Source organism: Salvelinus fontinalis, chromosome 4 (genome assembly GCF_029448725.1).
Source record: "Salvelinus fontinalis isolate EN_2023a chromosome 4, ASM2944872v1, whole genome shotgun sequence".
Taxonomy (NCBI): Eukaryota; Metazoa; Chordata; class Actinopteri; order Salmoniformes; family Salmonidae; genus Salvelinus; species Salvelinus fontinalis.
This window is the reverse complement of record NC_074668.1, coordinates 39924029-39941476: the sequence shown is the minus strand read 5'-3', so window position 1 is coordinate 39941476 and position 17448 is coordinate 39924029. Positions and strand designations below refer to the sequence as shown.

The following is a 17448-nucleotide window of genomic DNA, read 5'->3' as shown; positions in this document are numbered from 1 at the left end:
GTTGGTGTTGTAGCTTGCCACAGAGTAGTAACTCTGGTAGGCCTGAAACAGTCTTCCTCACCTCAAGTTCAACTGTCGGAGTCAGTTGGAGCGCAAGTGCGTACTGCCTTCATATCATAGGCCTGCAGTATAATAGGTTAATAGCCACACAACACCAAACGTTCACAAAAGTTTCTAAACTTTATTAGGGTAATATACAGTAGTAAGTCAAGCCATTGTTTATAGTGAAAATATGAGCATGATATTAAATTGCAGCAAACACATTACTGTTGGAACTTAATTTGGCCAAAGAAAATAGTTCAACAGAATGCAACATAACACTTGCAAACTGGTTTAAACCTTAACAAATGCTTTGAACGGGCTATATTGAGCAGTTACCAATAAAGGCTAGTGCCTACCGTACCCAACAAATGACAGTATAGGCTAATGATATTTATTTTACAAAAGGCCTACTTATAACCCTTCTTAAGCTAAAAATGGACAACACAATTAAAAAGACAGATCAAACTTAATTTATCCAATGAAAATGTCTCAACAGAATGAAACTAAACACGTTTTGCATATTTAAAGAACTGGTTTAGATGAATAAATAGGCATACAATAATAACAATGATATACAGTAATAATAATGATAAAACAAATTATTATAAATAGGGAAAAATAAATAAAGTAAAAAAATTGCATCCTACCTGAATATCAAGTTGCACAGTAGTAGCCTGCATTTGTCCATTTGTGTGGAATAAAATAATATTCTGCTAATGTGTTCTATCATGCAAATGACATGAAAGGTGTTTATAAAAGGCAATTTTTCCCCCCAGACCCTGCAACAACAACAAAAATCCCCATGTGTGGAAATCCTAAAAACGTGTCTGCTCAACTGTATGCCACTACGCAAACGTGATTATAGATGCATGCAATGCTTATTATAAAGGGGACCCCGGGGCACGTGCACTACCTGCCCGTTCGGTAGCACGGCCCTGGCTCTACACAAGTAGGCTGCCGGCTGGACTACTACTGCCAAACGACCAATGAGGAAGAAGCGGGGCGGAGAACAGTCGAAGGTTGTACTACAGCATAGTACTGCAAACAGCTGTGGAAGCGTCTTCTGCTTTGTACACACGTTTCGCTGATCTGGTCAATGGATTACACAGTTTCCCTACAAGTGCAACATCAATTGACGGTGTTCCCGACACACTTGTACCAGGGTTACAGTTTGGAGTTACAGGTACATCTCAGACATGCATTAGGCTACTTAGCCTATGTGTGATTTGATTTCCGTTTTACTTAAATCGGTTACCAAACTAAGATCGCTTTACATCTCTACGAGACTATAAAACTAGAACTGTCTTTAATGTTTTTAGCTCTTTCGTGATCAGTTTTGCATGCCCGCTGCGCTGCGTGCAACATCCGCATCCTTTTTGACAATTTTCGATGTGCACATGAGCCAGCGTAACGAGAAACAGTGTCCTCTCCTCCATCTACGCTATTTGATGATGAATTCATGACACCGTGTTTGGAAGTACCGGGTAGCTTGATGCGGAGGTTAAATGATGCGCTTAAATTGCGAATCTCATTCAACGGTTTCATAAACACTCGGTGTGATATGATGCAGACCCTATTTGAATTCGACATTTAAATCGATGGTTCGGACTTTTCGCGATGATAATTTTGCGTCTCAATGTGCTTAGAAAGTGGGATGGGATGGCATCGGAGGCAAAACAATTCCTCATCTCATTTATTCGGCTATCCATGCCTATTTTACTCATATTGACCTTTTACGTAGATAGTTTTTTGCTACATTATATTTATGATAATTTAGTCAAGACGAACCTTCATGAATGTCATTTATGGGATTCCAATAGTCCATCCAGTTAAAGTGAGTTGAATTTACCTGTCACAGGCAATCTAGTTGGCCTTTGTTTGCATTTGTTTGTTTTTACATTTTCCCGCTGTTCAGCACAATGCATTGTATTTGAGAAGTTTGCGTGTGGCTATCTTGAGTATTCAATTGCATCCAGTCATTGGATTGTGACTACACCAAATGAGGATTAGTTTAGTCATTTGTCATGCATTTTCACATGACATTATCCTCATAAACTCTCAAAAAGTTACACCACACAAAACCGGAATGGAATTGACCTCTTAGCTATCTGTGTTCACCTCGTAGCTATTTGTGTCCAATTTGATTGGCAACCATGCATGGATGGATGCGCGCAATGCACTCTCTGCCTCTGACTTTGGCGTATCAAATTCACCTCAACATCTTATACTGGCTATAGTGTCCTATTTCATAGTTTTCATCAAAGATTTGCCAAGTTTTCTTAAAAAACACGTATTTCCTTTACTGAACAATCCTGACTTCCCTCCAGTCAGGTGTCTTATTAAAATAACCATAGGAAGGGCTTTGAAAAGGCATTTTAATTAGATATGCTACGAAAATCCTAAAGTGTTTATTTGTTTAAGTTTAACGACAAGGCATCAATTGTTAATCTGGAATTGTTGCATATTACACATAAGTGCAAGGCTTTCAAGTGTGTTCACCAGGTGGTGTCTAGATTATCTTTATCTTTACTACATTAATATTATCTTTGCTTTATCCACTTCCCCCAGAGCGCATGCAGCGACTTACTTTTCTTGTTTGAGAGAAAGCTTTCCTCTCCTTTTGTTGCATGTTTTTTTACTTCTGTGACTCTGCTGCTGTGCCTCTCTCCGGTTTTCAATTTGTGTATCAAAGTCGATCTTTTATTTGGGTTTCTAAAAGGATCGGAGATACAAAGACCATAACATCGAGACTGATACAGTAGCTTTGGGAAGATCGTTATAGCAAACGTCCGTCTCTTTTTGCAGTGCAGTTTCTGAGCGGTATGCAACAGCCCCCATAACGTCCTAACATTCTTTCTCAACAATTCTGATATTATAGTGGTCTTTATTATTGTCTAAGATTAGAATTATTGGGGTTCTGGGTAAACCCTAAAATCCATAACAAATCATGGCACCCCCCATCAGCCTTACAATCATTTAACTATACAGAAGACATCTCAAGCATTTAAAATATCATGCGTTGCTCCAGCCCACAGTTTATGGCACCCTCAACAGTCAATGTGTGATTCAAACCTCAATGAATCTATCTCACTGGGCAAAAAACTGGTTGAATTAACGTTGTTTCCTCATAATTTCAACAAGAAAATGAAATGTGATGACGTTGAATAAGCGTGGAAAACTGATTGGATTAAAAAAAAATGTTATCAACATAAGTGAATTTCGTATTCTTTCACCCAACTTTGAACCCAAATCCAATTACAGGGTCATCGTGACATTCTTTTCACATTAGTTGATAACAACCAAATGTAAATCAAAACTAGATGATGAACTGACATCTGTGCCCAGTGGGATGGGTGTTTCCTCCATTTCCTCTGCAGGCTATGGATTACGACCAAATGGCACCCTTTCCCTTCAGATTCAGACATCTTTAACATCCTAATGATGTATTTAAAATAACATCATCATAGCAAATTATATTTACAAGCCAGTAAGCTGGACAAGTGCAAATTCATAAAAATGGGCCAGTTCAAAGGTAGTGGACTATATTGAATTGGGTGTCATTTTTGACCACCCTTTAACATCATTTGCAGTTAAAATCCTCCACTTGTCAATTTACTTGTTATGGAGTATTTGGAGTTTTAATCATACTTGCCTGACAATTCCCATCACTGCTGTTGTTCAATAAAGATCTTTCTTTCTCCAGTCTGCTTGATTCAAAATTTGATCAGTCGGTTGCCAGAGTTGTAAAATGTTGCTACTATCACTCTCTGAGGAGAGGCTCACTGTACTAAACCACAAGGTGGCTCCATCAGAGCCTTGTGGTTTGGTACAGTGAGCATTTGTTTTTCATTATCTTAAGACAGTGCTGTTTGTCGCAGCATGCCTGCTGTCAGTGACACGGACTAGATTTTTTCAAAAGTTGTCTGTATGTGAGGCTTCCAGAATATGAAGTGTATTTGGGATGTTTTACATGTCTGCGAGGACCTACTTAATACTCATACAGTACACATACTATGCACATGCAAGCTCTCCAACTTCACACAACTTTTTGCAAGTGATGGACCTCTCACTTTAACAATCCCAGATATATTTGTTCAGACTCTCAATTTCATATCGTTTGTGGTAAAAAAAAAAGCTTACGAGCCCTCTCTACCGTCAGTGATTTGTTAGGGTTATAAAATAAAGTTGGTTATTCAAAATCCTCCTTTCAGTCGCAGTCTGTACACAGAGAGACCAAAATAAACCCTAAAGATTTTTATAAACACCTTATGTAACAATTAACTTCAATGAGATCCGTCAAACACACACTGGTGTTAGAAAGATGCCAAAGCAAATCTACTTAACAGTTAGAGCTACTGCACTTGGCACTTCCACATGTGTCACATGAGCTGGTCAAAAGGCATTGAATATAAGGAGATGAATGTATCATGTGAAACTCCCTGAAGTACTCTTAGATTGCAGTAGCTTCTGAAAATATAAGTAATATTGTCCGAAGGCTAATTATACTGTATGTATATATATATAGTAATACAGTATAATTAGCCTACGCAGTGCATTTGGAAAGTATTCAGACCCCTTGACTTTTTCCACATTTTGTTACGTTACAGCCTTATTCTAAAATTGATTAAATCGTTTTTTCCCTCATCAATCTACTCACAATACCCCATAACGACAAAGCAAAAACAAGTTTTTAGAAATGTTTGCAAATGTATAAAAAAAACAGGATGATTATTTACATAAGTATTCTTACCCTTTACTCAGGACTTTGTTGAAGCACCTTTGGCAGAGATTACAGCCCCAAGTCTTCTTGGGTATGATGCTACAAGCTTGGCACGATGCTACAAGCTTGGCACACCTGTATTTGGGGAGTTTCTCCCATTCTTCTCTGCAGATCCTCTCCAGCTCTGTCAGATTGGATGGGGAGCGTCGCTGCACAGCTATTTTAGGTCTCTCCAGAGATGTTCGATCGGGTTCAAGTCCGGCCTCTGGCTGGGCCACTCAAGGACATTCAGAGACTTGTCCCGAAGCCACTCATGTGTTGTCTTGGCTGTGTGCTTAGGGTTGTTGTCCTTTTGGAAGGTGAACCTTCACCCCAGTCTGAGGTCCTGAGTGCTCTGGAGCAGGTTTTCATCAAGGATCTCTCTGTATATTGCTCCGTTCATCTTTCCCTCGATCCTGACTAGTCTCCTAGTCTCTGCAGCTGAAAAAATCCCCACAGCATGATGTTGCCACCACCATGCTTCACCAAAGGGATGGCGCCAGGTTTCCTGCAGACAGGACGCTTGGCATTCAGGCCAAAGAGTTCAATCTTGGTTTCATCAGACCAGAGAATCTTGTTTCTCATGGTCTGACAGCCCTTTAGGTGCCGTTTGGCAAACTCCAAGCAGGCTGTCATTTGCCTTTTACTGAGGAGGGCCTTCCGTCTGGCCACTCTACCATAAAGTCCTGATTGGTGGAGTGCTGCAGAGATTGTTGTCCTTCTGAACGATTCTCCCATCTCAACCTCCCGGGTGGCGCAGTGGTCTAGGGCACTGCATCGCAGTGCTAGCTGCGCCACCAGAGTCTCTGGGTTCGCGCCCAGGCTCTGTCGCAGCCGGCCGCAGCCGGGAGGTCCGTGGGGCGACGCACAATTGGCATAGCGTCGTCCGGGTTAGGGAGGGTTTGGCCGGTAGGGATATCCTTGTCTCAGTATGTAATTTTTTAAAATAAAATGTATGCACTCTACTGTAAGTCGCTCTGCATAAGAGCGTCTGCTAAATGACTAAAATGTAAATGTAAAACAGAGGAACTCTGGAGCTCTGTCAAAGTGACCATCGGGTTCTTGGTCACCTCCCTGACCAAGGCCCTTCTTCCATGATTGCTCCATTTGGCCGACGGCCAGCTCTAGGAAGAGTCTTGGTGGTTCCAAAATTCTTCAATTTCAGAATGATGGATGCCACTGTGACACAATCCTTTTTCGGAGCTCTACGGACAATTCCTTCGACCTCCTGGCTTGGTTTTTGCTCTGACATCCGCTGTCAACTGTGGGACCTTATATAGACAGGTGTGTGCCTTTCCAAATCATGTCCAATCAATTTCATTTACCACAGGTGAACTCCAATCAAGTTGTAGAAACATCTCAAGGATGATCAATGGAATCAGGATGCGCCTGAGCTCAATTTCAAGTCTCATAGCAAAGGGTCGGAATACTTATGTAAGTAAGGTATTTCTGTTTTTTATTTCTTAAAACTTTTTATTTAATCCATTTTAGAATAAGGCTGTAACGTAACAAAATGTGGCAAAAGGGAATGGGTCTGAATACTTTCCGAATGCGAGAGAGAGAGACTTGAGAGAGAGGGAATGACATCCCTTTGTCCACATTGATGAGCTGTTACTGGCATGAGAGAGTATTTAAAATCTTGCTCATTATATGGATCAGATTGGGTTGTTGTATGCCTAATCATAATTGATGCTCCTTTGTGGATCAGGCTGAGAGCAGGCAAGCTTTCTTTAGGAAGACATCCATTTAGGCTTGATTTACTTTGAAATCTATAAAAGCATCAGAGTTCCGGAACCCAAGCACACACCCCTGTATGCATGGTCCTTTACAACAGGTTTATGGACACCGTTGTTACATCAGGCTATTTACCCTTTCTGGCTAAGTAATCTAAATGTAATCTAAAAGTATTCTACAGTAACTGGAGAAAATATAAGTGATTAAATAGACCAGAGTCCTAATATAACGGGTCACACACGCACGCACGCACGCCTGCACACACACACACACACACACACACACACACACACACACACACACACACACACACACACACACACACACACACACACACACACACACACACACACACACACACACACACACACGCACACACTCAAGTGACTAAACACTTGACCTAAATGTCTCTGTCACTGGCCCGACACCAGATGATTGTGCTGAGGTGTAGTCTACTGTAGGCACACTGCCCAGACTGTACTGTAATGTTTTCGCTCAACTGCTCTGTTGTCAGTAGGCAGGCCACACCAGAGTCTTCTATTGAGATAAATAGCTCTCTGGGGTTACAACTAAATAGAAGACAAAGACAAACCATAACAAACGTCGGCCCTGTGCTGTGTATTACTTGCTGGGTGTCCTGCAATTCAACATGTAGAATCATCGGGAAATTAACAGAAAATTACAGAGGCGACAGAACGGCCACCCGCTGTTTTTAAACATTCGTCAACTCAGTCTGCTTTGTCCTTCAGGCAAACACTTTAGAATATTGGATGTAGATTGACAATACTGCTGCAATGGTAGTAATGTGTATGAGTTTTTGGGATTCTATGTATTCCTGTATTTAATGCTCAGCAGCCCGAGATTTAAAGCCCAGTATCTGAGTGTGCTGCTGCCTCAGTATATAATGTGGCCTGGTTAGTCCATTCTCTTGGGAGATCTACTGAAAACTGGTAGAGATGTCTAAGTATGCGTTTGTTCACATGGCACCCTATGCCCTACATAGGCTGCTCTAAACAGGCAGCCCAATTCTGATACTTTTACCACTAATTGGTCTGTTGACCATTCACATCAGATCTTTTCACATCAGATCTTTTTCAGAGCTGATCTGATTGGTCAAAAGAACAAAAATATCAGCATTGGGCTGCTTGTTTAAATGCAGCCGTAGTGCACTAGTTTTGACCAGGGCCCATAGGCTCTGGTCAAAACTAGTGCACTATTTAGGGCAGGGATCATCCACTAGATTCAGTCACAGGCCAACCTTTTCTTGCGCGGATGGTCAGGGGGCCGGAACATATTTACAAATAATTTGTAGACCTCAAATTGACCGCAAGAAACCCAAACAGACTAAAACATAATTATTTCAAACCTTGCTTACATTTGTATATGATCACATACAGTATCAGTCAAAAGTTTGGACACACCTACTCATTCCAGGGTTTTTCTTTATTATTACTATATTCTACATTGTAGAATAATAGTGAAAACATAAAAACTATGAAATAACACATATTGATTCATGTAGTAACCAAAAAAGTGTTAAACAAATTAAAATATTTTTTATATTTGAGATTCTTCAATGTAGCAGTCTTTTGCCTTGATGACAGCTTTGCACCACACTCTTGGCATTCTCTCAACCAGCTTCACCTGGAATGCTTTTCCTACAGTCTTGAAGGAGTTCCTACATATGCTTGTTGACTTGTTGGCTGCTTTTCCTTCACTCTGCGGTCCAAATCATCCCAAAATATCTCAATTGGGTTGAGATATAAAAAATATAAAAAATAAATCCTCAGAAAACTTGGGGGCCAAATAAATTCCCCCGCGAGCCAAATTCGGCCAGTGGGCCACCAGCTGGGGAACCCTGATTTAGGGAATTAGGGTGCCATTTAGGACGCAGCCTAATCCACTCAGTGGTCCTGGCCTGGAGCATCAGCTGGACAAATGCTGCTGTCTGCTGATGAGGAGGTTAATAACAATGCTGATGATGGTCCTGGACAAATGGCCTCATGATCCTCACAGGTCAACCCGGGTGGGTAGAGGCTAAGCAGCTGCAGCTTCATTTAAACTGTCTGACAATTACCCTTGCTTTCATTTCAACCAATTTCCAGTTGAAATGAAAGTTATTTTCTTTGACCATAGTTGTAGCTGGAAATCATCTACTGAGAGAGGTTGCAGCAGGTGTAGTTATCAAATTCCAGAGGTTTTCCTATTTGTGGAAATCAAGAGAACCTCTGGCCCCTTGTGTAGTTTATTTTGAAGAGTTTGTAAATGTGTTCACGTTTTAATTAGATAGCTAAAACATTGTGGGATTATTATAATATTGTTCATGAACTAAGCTCTTTATCTGTGTTATTCAGGTTTGTAAGATTATTGTATTCTTATAATGTTAACACTGATTATACACTGAGTGTACACAACATTAGGAACACCTTCCTAATATTGAGTTGCACCCCCCTCATCAGAACAGAACAGCCTCAATTCATTGGGGTATGGATTCTACAAGGTGTCGAAAGCGCCCCACAGGGATGCTGGCCCATGTTGACTCCAATGCTTCCCACAGTTCTCCTTTGGGAGGTGGACCATTCTTGATACACATGGGAAACTGTTGAACATGAAAAACCCAGCAGCTTTGAAGTTGTGGACACAAACCAATGCCCCTGGCACCTACTACCATACCCTGTTCATACCCTGGCACTTAAATATTTTGTCTTGCCCATTCACCCTCTGAATGGCACACAATCCATGTCTCAATTGTCTCGAGGCTTAAAAATCTTTCTTTAACCCGTCTCCTCCCCTTCATCTACACTGATTGAAGTGGATTTAACAAGTGACATCAATAAGGGATCGTAGCTTTCACCTGGATTCACCTGGTCAGTCTATGTCATGGAAAGAGCAGGTGTTCCTAATGTTTGGTACACTTAGTGTATATGTGCTCACAATGCACTCTATCTGACCTCCAGTAAGCTCTTGGGATGGAGAGTTGAGCACTGTTTACTGAACTCAAACGATTTAAGTACTTGAAAAGGATGTGCTTGTTTATATAATCCAGATGAAGTAGATCATTTATAAATAGATAAATAGTGCCAAAGTGGCTAATGAAATCATAGTACACGTGTAATCAGCCTCCTTGCATTGTTTGCTGTTACATGCCGTTTTTGAAACTGACTCAATGTTAGCTATTTGATAATTAATTCCCTCCTACCACCCCAGTATGTGCTCACCTCTCACTTCTCTCTTAGTTTGCATGTGGTTCCCTCCCTGTATCAGAGGCATTTTTTGTACTATGGCCTTAGTCCAGGAACTCTACTACTGAATGTACATTGTCTCTTATTCAGGCTGGAATTAATGCAGTTGCTGAGGTGAGATTGTATGTGTTGCCAAGACAATGCGGTCTCTCTCTCTCTCTCTCTCTCTTTCCAATCACAACCACTCTACTTTAGTCTGCTACCTCAGGATGCTATTGTTCTCTATTTGTAGTAAGAGTTAAAACGTCTTGGACAGATATCTAAATTGTGGGTTTGGAGAGCATCCAAGATGCATGACTCTTGAACAGAGGGCTACACTGCTGATTATACATAGCAACAGATAGCAAAAGACAACTGTTCTTAATTTGCAAAGTAAGTTGGGTGGCCTTTGTACACCATCGATGATTCAGTATTGCACTGTTTTGGGGCTTTGCGTTTATTATCATGTTGAGAGATGCTTACATACATAATCTTTTAGCATTCTGAATATACCTCAAGTGGTGTTGAGGCCTGTTGATGGAATATGGTGAAAGAAATAATGAACTCAGAAAGATAAGTTAATGAGTACCTGATGGAATTGAGACGCGAAGCTGGAAGGTTTGTTAGTTTTTTTGGTTTATTACCCTGTCTAAATCTGATATCTGTTATTTTCTGCAGTCGTAACTTATTACTGATGTCTGATATATGATTTATGTGGAGAATCTGGATTTGCATTTGCTGACTGAAAACAAAGAGTAAAGTATAATTTTGTTTGGTCTTTTCCCAGTAATAACTAGACTAGCTGTCTTATAGTTGGGATGTTACTAAAGTTTAGCAAGTATCTCTTAACTTTCCATTCAGTAGTCATTTTATAATTGTTCATTCTCAAAGACACAAGGTTTATTCACCAAAAGCAATGTTGCAAAAACATCTTTGTGTCATGCGTAATGGAAACGGCAGATATACTGTAGGTTTCTTTATTACGACAAATGATGATGGAAATTGTTTTTCGAATACATGATGATTGCCGCATACTTTTGAAGGTATGCGGGGCACGTGATGTCATCACATAACTATATGCTCCACTCCACATTTAATTTAAACGCCTAGCCTACTGATGGAAAAAACTATTTTTTTTTTTTTTACTATGGACGATAATGGTCCCGATTTAAATGACGTGCAGCGAGGGTTGCACATTTTGGGGAATATTCAGAGGTGGAAACTTTCTGTGGGAATATATGCAAATGAATATTAATACCATTTAAATGTAGATGTTTTTTGTATTGGATATATTTACTATATCATATGGAGACAGAAACATAAACCTTTTACCTTATCATAAGTAGACATAATTGCAAATTATTAAATCCTTCCAATAGAAAAATAAATAATAATTGTTACGAATTGAACATTAATTAAATGAGTTGACTCTTCACATAGGATGATTTCACTGAACAACAAAACAAAGGGAATATTGAATGATCCCCAATGATCCATTGCATCTCCCAAAAACGTTTTTAACATACATATGTAAAATGATAGTCTAGAAACTAAAGATTTGGTTGTCTTCCTCTCAGGCTTCCATGTCTTCTCCCTGGACCTCCTCAATGTCCACCTCTTGAACATCAGACTCTGAGACCTCATCTTCACTGTCACCTTGTTGAGGATGGCTCGTTGTCAGGCTCAAAAAGCCTCAAATTTGCCCAGACGGCCACCAATTTTTCAACCCTTGTATTGGTCAGCCTGTTGCATGCTTTGGTGTGTGTGTTCCCAAACAAGGACCAGTTGCGCTCCGAGGCGGCTGATGTTGGGATTTGGCGGATGATGGAGGCAACAGAGGAAAGAGCCTTCCACCAGTTGTCTGATGAGATATGTTGGCACGACTGCCATATTGCATCTCAATCCCAAAGCCCTTGCTTTGTTGTGTACTTCACCAGACTGCCAAGAACCTTGCCCTCATCCAGGCCAAGGTAGCGAGACACAGTAGTAATGGTGCCATAGGCCTTATTGATCTCTGCACCAGACAGGATGTTCTTGCCAGCATACTTGGGGTCCAGCATGTATGCTGCGGCGTGTATGGGCTTCAGGCAGAAGTCTAAACGCTTTTTGAGGTGTTTCAGAACTGCAGTTTCCTCTGCTTGGAGCAACAGTGAAGTGGGCAGGGCATTATGGATTTCTTCTCTTACATCTGCTAGCAGAGTCTGAATATTAGACTGGATGGCATTGTCTCCCTCAATCCGTGCAATGGCTACTGCTACAGGTTTCAGGACTTTCAGGCAGCTTACCACTCTCTCCCAAAATACATCATCCAGAAGGATCCTCTTGATAGGTGCTGTCCATATCAGCAGACTGTGTCACGATCGTCTAATGAATTAACGGACCAAGGCGCAGCGTACGTAGAGTTGCACATGTTTAATCAGATGAAACTCACAAAAAACAATAAATAGCAAACGAAATGTGAAGTCATGGAGTGCACACAGGCAACTACACACAAACAAGATCCTACAAAATCCAGTGGGGAAATGGCTGCCTAAATATGATCCCCAATCAGAGACAACGATAAACAGCTGCCTCTGATTGGGAACCATACCAGGTCAACATAGAAATAATAAACCTAGATAGGAACAACCCCCCCTAGTCACACCCCGACCTAACCAAAATAGAGAATAACAAGGCTCTCTATGGTCAGGGTGTGACCGACTGTGATATGTCCATTTCTTGGAGAGAATCCTTCCCCTCCAGGAGACTGTCAAACATGATGACAACACCACCCCAACAGGTGTTGCTGGGCAGCTTCAATGTGGCGCTCTTATTCTTTTCACTTTGCTTGGTGAGGTAGATTGCTGCTATAACTTGATGACCCTTCACAAAGCTAACCATTTCCTTGGCTCTCTTGTAGAGTGTATCCATTGTTTTCAGTGCCATGGTGTCCTTGAGGAGCAGATTCAATGCATGAGCAGCCCACCAATGGGTGTGATGTGAGGGTAGGACTCCTGCACTTTAGACCAAGCAGCCTTCATTTTCGCAGCGTTGTCTGTCACCAGTGCAAATACCTTCTGTGTTCCAAGTTCACTGATGACTGCTTTCAGCTCATCTGCAATGTAGGGACCGGTGTGTTTGTTGTCCCTTGTGTCTGTGCTCTTGTAGAATACTGGTTGAGGGGTGGAGATGATGTAGTTAATTATTCCTTGCCCATGAACATCCGACCACCCATCAGAGATGATTGCAATACAGACTGCTTTCTCTGATTTGCTTGACCTTCACTTGAACTCTGTTGAACTCTGCATCCAGCAAATTACTAGATTAAGCATGTTTGGTTGGAGGGGTGTATGCTGTGCGAAGAACATTCAGAAATCTCTTCCAACACACATTGCCTGTGAGCATCAGAGGTGAACCAGTTGCATACACAGCTCGAGCAAGACATTCATCAGCATTTCTTTGACTACGTTCATCTATTGAGTCAACAAAAACTTCTGATTCCAGGAGGACCATGAGCTGTTGCTATCGATAAGGTGTCTGATTCATCATTTTCACCTTATAGAAGTAGAGGGACTTTTGAGGGACTTTTGTCAGAGGTTGCTTGTTGTGTGCGCTGAGGGAACTTTATGCACTTGGCCAGATGAATCTGCATCTTTTTTGCATTCTTCACATATAATTTGGCACAGTATTTGCAAATGTACACAGCTTTTCCTTCTACATTAGCTGCAGTGAAATGTCTCCACACATCAGATATGGCCCGTGGCATTTTCCTGTAGAGATTAGAAAAAAAGGAGTAAAAAACAAACAAATACAATTCCATGTACAGATAAAAAGTTAAGCAGTTAGATTAAACAACTAATTTGTAAGATAAATGTCTTAAAATGAAACATGTATGGAAACAGGTGAATTAACACTCCTCGGTTAGCAGGCTCAAGCGAGCAAAAACTCACATGGTAGCAAAAACTAACTAGCAGAAATTGTTAACAAGTTAGAAATGATTTAAACACACTTTGCTGTAGGCTACTATTTACTAGTTAACAAAAAGGAATGTATGTCATATAAAATATATTCACCCCACCCAATATTGTAATCATAACTTAACGGAAAGCATGTAGTCCTCGCCTCAGACAGTGTAGTAGTGTGGGCTCAATAGCATCTCATTAGTGTGCAAGTTCTTGAGAATCAGCTGTACATGTGATGGAAGAATGCACTGTGCATGTGATGAAAGAATGCACTGTGCATGCAGAGGGTTGCAATTCCATTGAATTGGGGATAGTTTAACCGAATATGCCACAAGACCTAGAATTGCCTTATGTGTATCCCATAATAAAAGGTTCGCTGTTATAAGCTAACTTTTTGATGAATTTAAGCAAAATTCCCAGGCTTAACTTTCCATGGAAAATTTCCTAAATATACCGGAAAGTTTCCGACCCTTAGCAACCCTACGTGCAGCTTATAAAGGCTTCATAAATCCTTCATAAATGCTACATAAATGTATTACAAATCATCTATAACTGTTTGTCATGCTTTATAAAGGGTTCATAGATGTGGCATAACTGTGTGACTTAGCCACCAATGTCAAATGTGACACAACCCACTATGTCAAATATGACATAAACCTGGGTGGCGTGGTGGCATAAGCACCACTTAATAAAGGCCTTATCAATCATATTAAATTGAGGCTTCACCAAGCATTTATAACCCTGTCATGCATCTTGGTAGAGCATTGCAATTCCAGGATATTGGGTTCGATTCTGCTAAATTGCATATTATATTTCACTAAAACCTTTAATAGGATGGCCCACCCTCTTTCCCTCTTGAGTACATAGTCAATATTGGACCCAACCTCAACTTCCCCAAAAAGGCTGTGCTGCAGGATGACACACTCTAAAGTGTAGTCCTGCACATCAAAAAACATTGTTAGGGCCTTTTAAAATGTAAATCTGTTTAAATGTTTTGCTTACTTCAGTTCTTTGTTTTGCAGGTTTCATATTTGCCCTATTTTTTCTGTTTTACTTCTGTTTTTCTCAACAATGCTTTAAACCGTACCAAGGATGACTTTGAGGTCTGGGATTGTTTTGTTGTTGTGTAGTTGCCCTTTAATTCAGTGAGCATTCCCTGCACTCTTGTTTAGTTAGCAGGTTTTTTGTAGTGCAGTACGCGCACGTGATGTGATTCGGCCGCCAATGGAGTGGAGCAAAAGGCCAGCAACACTCCGTATTATTCAGAGCCCCATGAAATGACACCATATATACATTCTAAAGACCCTACTGAGAATTCCATACAATACTTTTACTGTGGCAACCAGAATAGTTCTTGCTCTAAGCCAATATGTATTCCATATACAGTGATTCGTATTGGGGGCATTTATTTGACCTTGGAACATGTTTTAAAACCCTAATTTAATGAGAATGTCACTTAAATATGAACAAATATGAATCATTGTTAATGATTAGACAATTATTTTTCATATATCATGAATGGTTATTGACACTTTTCTACTATTACAAAGGGGACTTTTATTTGGAACATTTTCGAAATCCCGTGACCCGGAATAAACTTTTTTAGTGTTGCTGACGAGACGCTGATCATGTGATGCCCACTTGTGCTGCCACTGGAGAGCGAAAGACAAGTAAGTTAACCTTTATTCATTGTAATTTAAATTTGTTTGTAGTTGTGTTGAGGTAGAGTACATACTGTGGCCTTCTCTGAAATTGCTAGCTAGCTAAAATGTAGCTAGCTAGTAGGCTCAGCTAAATTCAAATCCCCCTAGACACAGCCACGTCTCATATTCACGTCACAAGATTTGTAAATTATAGAGGAATATAATAATAGGAATTTAATTCAGTTTCCCATCTTCCCATTTAGAATTTCTGGCGCAGCACAGAAATTCTCTTATCCAGATGGTTTGACAAAGGCATTTCCTAACAGACAGGCTAACTTACTTTGTTGTTACTTTTAAGATTGGAACCAACATACCAGCAGGAAGAGAGGCAAGAAACATTTGTCCGCCAACTCAGGGACAAGCTACACTATTCACAGCCCTGTGTAATTTTCAATGTAATTGCATTGCTCGACTTTTTGAAACTTCCTGTATTTGTATTGTTTAGAAATGTACAAATAAAAGGGATGTTGATTTGATTGATGGTGATTTGTTTTAGCTGTTAGTGATAATTCCCTAAGTGTTAATACATTTGTGTTTACATCATCAAGCCTTTATGTATGTGTTATTAATAGGGATGCAACGGTACACAGTATGTTGTCGAACCGTTCGGTACGCCCCCACGGTTCATTAAGCACACTTGAACTGCGGAATTACGATATGCATGTCATTTTCCTATAATTTCCAAAACTTGCTTGTTTATCGTGCTGCAGACTACACGCACGTTGTACATTCAGATCCACAGAACCAGACACGCAGCTTGTGAACAGGCGTGGCAGGCAACTGCTTGGGGCCCCAGGCCGTTAGGGGTCTCCTGAGGGCTGACAAACTTTACTCCACAGCAATGTCCCAAAATGTGGCAACCGCAGTGACCGCAACCCCCTCCCCCTTAATAAATCTTCTTGACGCACGGATCCCTTTAGCGGGATCATTTTCGTAAACAACCGCTGAATTGCAGAGCGCCAAATAAATAAAAAATACGAAAAATATTTATTTTCATGAAATCACAAGTGAAATATACCAAAACACAGCTTAGCTTGTTGTTAATCCAGCTATCGTGTCAGATTAAGCAATCCAAGCAATCCAAACATGATCACGGGACTGTCCCTCAGGTTGTTTTTAACATCAATAATCGATAATATTTCAACCGGACTGTAAACTATTCAATACTGGAGAGAAAGAAAATGTCGAGCAACCAGTGCAATAACTAATGGAGGGACATCCGTCTATCCACTGATGCGTTTTGATAAATCTCGCTCATTTTTCAAAATAAAAGCTTGAAACTATGTCTAAAGACTGTTCACACCCTGAGGAAGCCACAGGAAAATGAATCTGGTTGATATCCCTTTAAATGGAGGATAGTCAGGCAATGGAACATAGATTTTTCAAAATAGAAGTCACTTCCGGGTTGGATTTTCTCAGGTTTTCGCCTGCAAAATCAGTTCTGTTATACTCACAGACAATATGTTGACAGTTTTGGAAACTTTAGAGGGTTTTCTATCCTACTCTGTCAATGATATGCATATTCTAGCATCTGGACCTGAGAAATAGGCAGCTTACAATGGGAACGTTATTTTTCCAAACATAAAACCTCTGCCCCCTAGCTTCAAGAGGACGAGCACAACCAATGGACGATTTGCAATGACATCTCAGTAGGAAACCTCCCTAAATGGGACCCATGAGAGAGGGGAAACCAAAAACAAATATTCTCTCAGCTCCAACGTGACAATGGCGAGCGCTAACAAGACAGACAGAAGCAAATGTGAAGAGTCACCACCGTCTTTCAAATCCGCTGTGTGGGAACATTTTGGATTCAGCATTCAATACGATGACGAGGGTAAGAAGTCCGTAAACAAACAAAGTACAGTCTGCAAGCATTGCTTTGCCACTGTCGGCTACTCGAGTGGAAACACTTCGAACATGTAGTGCAGATGGAGCTGGAGCAAGAAGAGTCCACTCGTTAGCGAAAACACAAAAATCCCTCGCAGCTGCCTTCCAAAAACCAATTTGCGACAAATTCAGAAAAACATAAAGAAATAATGAAAGCAGTG

General features: G+C 40.6%; 1 protein-coding gene across 6 annotated transcripts in view; it reads left to right on the top strand.

The window, feature by feature from the left end:
* Positions 1-974: 974 nt before the first annotated feature.
* Positions 975-17448, top strand: part of LOC129853761 (zinc finger matrin-type protein 4-like) — a 257716-nt gene continuing 241242 nt past the window's right edge. Inside the window, exons 1-2 of one of the 6 annotated variants that reach the window (XM_055920133.1) lie at positions 1143-1225; positions 6132-6235. In XM_055920133.1, coding sequence (XP_055776108.1) covers positions 6167-6235 — 69 coding nt within the window. In that variant the 5' untranslated portion in view covers positions 1143-1225; positions 6132-6166. Of the gene's footprint in view, positions 1226-1465; positions 1877-6131; positions 6236-17448 lie in introns of those variants that run through there. The other 5 variants (XM_055920135.1, XM_055920136.1, XM_055920132.1 and 2 more) reach the window with 5 other exon arrangements.